This window comes from Macrobrachium nipponense, chromosome 37 (assembly GCF_015104395.2).
Source record: "Macrobrachium nipponense isolate FS-2020 chromosome 37, ASM1510439v2, whole genome shotgun sequence".
Classification (NCBI taxonomy): domain Eukaryota; kingdom Metazoa; phylum Arthropoda; class Malacostraca; order Decapoda; family Palaemonidae; genus Macrobrachium; species Macrobrachium nipponense.
In genome coordinates, this window is record NC_061097.1 from 16236164 (window position 1) to 16243663 (window position 7500).

Here is a 7500-nt window from a genome sequence, read left to right on the forward strand (position 1 = left end):
GGTTTTTACGTAGACCATATAAAGGCACACTTTCAAATGTTATCATACAAAGTGATGGGGTTCTTAAATGTAACCATAGAAAATTAATTTTCAAAATGGAAGACTTTTCCATAAAATACCACAAAAGGCTGTTGTTAAATGCAATCACTTAAAGCGATTTTCAATGTAATTATTCAAACTCTTGTGCGTTTTCTGTTGATGCAATATAATAAGCGCTCCAGTAATCTTAGCAAGGCAAGTTAATGGACGTGGCCCAATTTTCCTAACCAAATTAACCTTATTACCGCAAGGAAATCTCATTATCACTAAGATATATAATCGCCACAAAATCCAATTATGGAATTCGTGTTGGATGATTTATGCAGTGCAAAAGTGTTAACCCTTCGTAATCATTCTTACGCCTTCTGTGGAAACTGTGCGAATTTCAGTCTTATGCCATTTGTGAAAATGTTAAGAGTTGACGTAATTTCGTGGGAGGAAATCTGATAACCTTGCGTCCTCGTAGCTCTAAAACAATGTATTCATTCGGCCGAGCCATCTCATTAAATTTCAACGATGTAATCAACGGTGGAAAAGTCGGTTTAATTGTCCGTCTGATTTGCATTCAGCCGGATAGAAATATATTATTATCGGGACAGACTTACTCGCTCCACTCTAGCCTAGCTCGAAGAAAGTAAGAAAAGGGAATAACAAATAAACAATGCACCGAAGCTTCTTCGGTGCAATCGAGTTTCCTGTAGAATATATAGCGCTGTATGAAACATTTAGCCACGGCCCATGAAACTCGGCTGTGGCCCATGAAACCTTCAGCCACCGTCCGGTGGTGGCCTGTGTCGTCGGCACCTATAGCGTTGCCAGATGCACGATCATGGCTAATTTATCCTTAAATAAAATAAAAACTGCTAACGCTTGAGGGCTGCAATTTGATGTGTTTGGTGTTTGGAGGGTGGATTATCAATATACTAATTTGCAGCCCTCTAGCCTCGGTAGTTTTTAATATCTGAGGCCGGATAGAAAAAGAGCGAACAGAAAAAGTGCGGACGGACATACAAAGCCATCGCAATTGTCTTGCAGAAAACCCAAGTCGCGACAAACTGGTGAAAAACAGCATACGGAAAATATTATTAGAAATATCATCTTTAAAACATCGCTTTTCAGGTACAGTAAATAAACCGTCATCAAATATTGAGCAGTGGTTGATATTTCAAAGGCAACTCTTTAGAAAGACAGTAATGTAAGCAACATTTTTATGGTTGAGAAATTTGTTAAAAAGAAAAATGCCAAAGTCAGTCGCTTTAAAATAGACAGGTCGGTATTCGTAAAATAATTTATTGCAAGGGTTTAATGAAGTTATTAAGGCATCGCAGATAAAATCCACTAAGTAGACCAAATACAATTATTTTTAAAATTTATGCGATGTAATTTCAGTCTGCCTGCGATGCTTTGTATGATTATGACCCTGAAATTAAGTCAATCTGCCAAGTTAAGAACCGCGCACCATTGCTTTTGACCCTTTGCCTGCAGTTGCTGTTTGTGTATCTATATAATTCTGTTTTGCTGTTTGTTTATCTGTCTATATCCACTTATTAATTTATTTGTATATTGCTTTATTCTCCTTTTTTTCCGACTGTATCTCATATGCATAGTCTATCCTTAGCAAGTTAATGGCAGTTTCTTTCATATTATGTTGAATAATAGTAATAATGATATTTGTAACAATGATGATGACTATTTCTATAAATGAAGCTATTCTCTATTACAGTCACATTTTAGACTCGTAGACAGGCTGAAATATTGGTTTGTAAATAACAGGATAGTTGTTGTTTTAGATTAAGCTGACCCTTATGCCAGCACGAGCTCTTCCTCACAGAGCAGCCCGTAAAAACAGGGTAAACGTCGAATAATGTAAAGTTGAAGAATTTGGATAATTTGGCGGTGAGAGACTAAAGGGAATGGACGAGAAGAAAAAGAATAAGGGTGGTAGGGTTTTTTTTCGGACGATAAATATCCTCATCCGCTTCTCCATTGATCACGATTAGCCTCAGGGATATCAGCTGCAGATATTTACCGTTCAGCAAAAGATATTGAAAGTATTCTATAAGAGTGTAACGTTTTGATTGTAATTCGAAGAAAAGGTAATCGTCATTTGCTTCCAAACTGTTTTATTGAGAGAGTGATTTGTTTATCGCATAAGCAAAGGAAAGATATTTTATAGAGTATTTTACAGTTAATAAAGGAAATGGGCAGTTTGTCACAAGACTTACACGTGACCATGGATTGCTTTCAAATTCTGTTAAAAAGTGGAAATGATACAAGGTTCAGTTATCGCATCACTCAAAATAAAAGCTAATTTGTTTTCCAGAGTATTTTTGACATATTAAAGAAATGTTGCTAAGTGAACCTTGAATATTTAGAAACTTTTCTAGAGAGTGATACAGTGTCCGAATATTGTATACGCAAATAAAAGGCAGTTATCATTTTGGAGATCATTCAGATCAGGAGGCAATCGTGTATTTTACCCTCATTACATGGAACAGTAATTGACGTAAAGTCATTGATTCAGTTCAGTGTGATTCACTGAGAGGTCTAATTAGGTCCATGGGTTTTGGAAGCAAGGTGGTATAATTAGGCTTTATACTAGGAGGTATATATGATACGGTTAATTGATTTCTATCTTCCACGGGTAATAGTAATCAGTGTGAAATTCTAAGCTTTATCATAGAAGGAAAAGGCGAAATATCTGAAGGGAAACATTATGATAGGAATCAGTGTGAAATTCTAAGCTTTATCGTTCAAGGAAAAGGGGAAATATCTGAATTGTTAATATTATGAGCACGCTTGACCATCACCGCCATGAAAGCGTGAGCATAAAGCAAGTTTAACGGAGGGAAGAGGGCCCTTACCTTCACGGGGATGCAAATCAGAATGAGCAGAAGGTCAGCACTAGCGAGGGAAGCCAGGAAGACGTTGGTTGTGGTCTTCAGTCTCCTGTACCTGGCGATAGTGAAGATGATGAGGACGTTCCCCACCACCCCCACCACGTACGTCACCGAATACACCACCAGGGGAGGCACCAGTTGGCTCCAGAAGAAGGTCTCGAGAGCCATGTCGTAGTCGTAGTCATATTCTGAGCTCGAGTTATCGAACGACCCGTTGCGATACCTCGATCCGTTTCTGTAGCTCGACCCGTTGACGTCATACGCGAACCTCCCTTGAGGCCATTCGTCCGTGGCGTAATCCATTGCGACATTTTCCGAGAACTCTGTGTCCGGGGAACGCAAGCTTTCCAGCCACGAGCTGTAAATAGATGAGCGATTCTTATAGGTATCCATCTTTGCCAAGCCCTTCTAGGGCCTTAATTGCCTGAGATTTCCGTTCAGTTCACCTTCTTAAGAGCCCATGGCCGTATCGTACATTTCATTCTAATTCTCACTGTATAGAAACTTAATATATTTTATTTATTGGGCACCACTGTTCACCCTCTGTATTTTCGGCGCCTTGGACCTGTACATCCTGCACTTGAGAGAGACGTTCTCCACGCGAAATCTTTCTTCTTTCAGCCATGAGAGGACCCAGCATCCCCGTCTGCCATTGTCATCCCTTCAAAACTTCTCTTGCCTTGAGAACCTCTAGAGAAGGGTTCAGAAACTCTCTCTCGAGGGGCATCTGTGGACATTTGAGATACTCGCGACTGTCGAGAGCTAGCTTTCAATGACTGGTAAAGATTGAGAACGAGAGAGGACACTGAGAGGGGTCAAGGACGACCCACTGTCGACCTCGATCGATAAAATAAAGAACTGACACATGTCTGTTTTTTTTTTTTTTTTTTTTATAACTCGGAACTGCGTTTCTCCCCCTCTGTCATTTAACGGAAAGAAATCGATCGGTATATTGTTATATCGAAGCGTTAATTAACTGACAGATCAATTATTGTTATTCGTCGATAATTTACACAACACTGGTTATGATCACTGATACGTTTTCCTTATAATAAATGACTAACAACATGTTTTATCGTCAAGGTTTTCAGTTTCTCTTCACTTTTCAGAAAGGGCAGATAAGATTGACAGTTAATTAGGAACTGTAATTTTGAAACAAACACGTTAAGCAAATCTGAAGTAAATCAAGGAATGCTGGCATTTATTCACATGACCATGATCTCGTATTTTTTCTTCATATTTATCACTAAGTTTAATTAGAATGAGGCAAATTTTTAGTAAATGTATTTGTCTCCTGCCAAAACACATGAAAGGTCCAGTTAACTTCAGTAGATTGTATATATACTGCGTATGATACATTTTATACAAAAGATACGAACATATTTTCTTTTGAATATCTGTTTTTAATCGTACTTTCTCGGAATTAATTAGAATTTTAAAGGGATTTTTTTGTCAAGCTTTATATATATATATATATATATATATATATATTATATATATATATATATATATATAATGTATATATATACATATATATATATATGTATATATATACATATATATACATATATATAAATAAATGTACATATATACATACATACATACGTATGTATGTATGTGTGTATGTATATATATATATATATATATATATATATATATATATATATATATGTATATATATATACATATATATATATATATATATATATATATATATATATATATATTATGTACATATATTTATATATATGTGTAATATATATATTATATATATATATATATATATATATATAAAATACCCAATTTTCAAGACTAGGAGTGACAAAAACATAAAGATAAACGCTGTGACATATAATGACAATCAAATATAAAATTTTAACATTTTAGGGACATATAAACTGAAGAAACCTAGGGTTGAACTCTATAAAGATAACAGAACGAAATATGCTCTTAGGAACTTACGGCAGAGGTTTGAGCATGAAAATGTTTGGTGAAGAAGCTAAGACGTTGATTAAAATAGTCGTTTGACCTTTGATTTAATGCGTACCTGTAGATCGGTGGTTAGGAACCTCGCCTCACGAGCATGTGATCGAGTTCGATCCCACCGAAAAACGTCGTTTTTAAAATAATTATGGACATATAGCATCACTTCCTTTCTTTTGACAGAGATGGATTCAAAAGAAAAAAAAAATTCTTTAACTGCTCCTCAATCAAGTATAAACTACCTGCTTTAATCATATGGCAAGAGTGGAGTTTCTCTTTTAGCTGGTACATATTCTTTTGCTTATTGTATATTAAGACGCTTCCATTCTGTTGCTTCTTCCAATCCATCTATCTATGAGCATGCAATGCATGACTTATCCTCCTCCTTTCTCCCAACATTTTTTAATTATAAACTCAAGTACCAGCCTATCGTTCTCAGTTATCTCTGCATGATCAAGCCATCTCAAAATACTCTGGATTTGTTACAAAATTACTTTCCATCTCATATTTTGCTATTTCAATCCTCACCGATCATAAACTACACAAGATTCATCTCACTGGATACAACCTTTTTTACGCTCATCTGCATTCACCTACCAGGATTCACTTCCACAAACGAGATTTTAGCTCGACAAGCCCTTCATACATTCAAAACTTTCTTCCCCTACGACCTAGGTGTTCCTCCTTTCTTCCAAATCTTTTTGCAAGCGTCCTGCTGCCCTCTTGCTACATGATTTCTGTAACTATTCTTTTCTGATTCATTTACCTCGTAATACCTGTGTGAATCAGCTGCCTCCCTTCAGCACCCTCCACATCTTTTCTCGTCCCAGCATTTCTGGTTGCTATCGTAATTTACCTCTCGCGATCACATTTTTCTCTTGCAAGATTTTTCTACTTCGGTATATCTCTAATTTCTTTGTGACTTGCTCGATCAAAATCATAACTATATATTTTATTTTCGATCAAAATCATGTATTTTACTGCGTAATGGCGTCCCCATACAATTCTTTTTCAATAACACCTATTCCTATTACCGATTCCTTTGGAATCTATCCCTTACCCAGATATATTTTTCACACCTTCATCAACCACTTGATCACGCCTTCACTGCCACACCTCAGTATCTCTCGCGTGTTTACTCTTTCCTCAACATCTTGATTAATTAGGGGCTTAACGCCCACAACACTCGTGTCCATGATACTTAATCCCAAATTTACACCAACTCCCATCCACGCTTGCGTCATTTGGAACGGTTTTGCCATCCACGTTCAACAGATTTTGAAGAAATTCATTTCGACATTGGTTTCAGACTAGGCCTCCTTGATCGAATTTTTAAAAATATTGATCGTGTGTCATGTACTTGCCTTAATATCCATTCAGTTCAGCTTTTTATCATAAAAGTGATGACTTAAATTCATCTGTCTGCATTACATTATTTACTTTCTTTTTACCCTCCCTCCCTCACTTTCATGGCGGCATTCTCCTTATTCACTGTTTTGCATGCCAGATGATGTTCTCTTTGCCATGTAACTGCACTTCTCGCCATCTGTTCCTTCACTAAACGTCTTATTTCCTCGTCCTACCACTTTCTACTTTTATTTTCTCATACTTTCTCAATTTACTCACTAACACTGTCAGCTGATTCTCTTGTCCCCATCTTTGCTTAGTCATATATTTCTTCCACTTCAGTGCTGCTAACCCTAGCTACCCCATTTCATCCAAAGTCAGCTACGCCAAGTTCTGCTCGTCTTTGCTTTCAGAATACTAGTGGATGTTACTGCCATTGTAATAATAGCAAGTTTGTTATATAGGATAAAGAACGAAAATTCCTTATATATAGTATATATAATATATAATATATATATATATATATATTATATAATATACATATATATTATATGTATATATTTGTATATTATGTATGTATATATATGTATATAGATATATATAGTATATATATATATATATATAGATATAATATATAAGTATGTATATATATATATATGATTATATATATATGTATTTAGTATATATATATATATATATATATAATATATATGATATATATATATATATATATATATATATATATATATACTATATATATAGATATATATATTATATATATATATGTATATATATATATATATATATATATATATATATATATATATATATATATATATATATATTATATATATATTATATATATAAATATATATATATATATAATATATATATATATTATATATATATATATAATATATATTTTGTGAGCGTGTATATTTGTATGCCTACTAACAGTAATTCTTTTTCATATTCGTGGGTGTTTAAAAAAAACCATTAATCTGTACCTCATTCGTCATTTAGAACTAGTGTCAGAGATAAGTCCCATGTTCAGAACACATTCACAATATTAGCCTCTTCATCTACCTACACAGGAAGATCATCACCATTTCTCTCGCACCACTCGATTCACTTTCATTTACGGTCGTTGCCCTATAGATATTTACGTCTTAACGTTGCATCATCTAGCGAGAGTTTTACAATTGGCTTTCCTCTTCACTTCCTCCCAGTC

The 7500-nt window shown here is 34.8% G+C and overlaps 1 protein-coding gene across 3 annotated transcripts in view; it reads right to left on the reverse strand.

Moving 5' to 3' along the window:
- LOC135209040 (G-protein coupled receptor 54-like) overlaps nucleotides 1–7500 on the reverse strand; it is a 301797-nt gene that overhangs the window by 288409 nt on the left and 5888 nt on the right. For 2 of the 3 annotated variants that reach the window (XM_064241581.1, XM_064241583.1), the window contains exon 2: nucleotides 2904–4081. In XM_064241581.1, coding sequence (XP_064097651.1) covers nucleotides 2904–3332 — 429 coding nt within the window. In that variant the 5' untranslated portion in view covers nucleotides 3333–4081. Of the gene's footprint in view, nucleotides 1–2903; nucleotides 4224–7500 lie in introns of those variants that run through there. The other variant, XM_064241582.1, reaches the window with a different exon arrangement.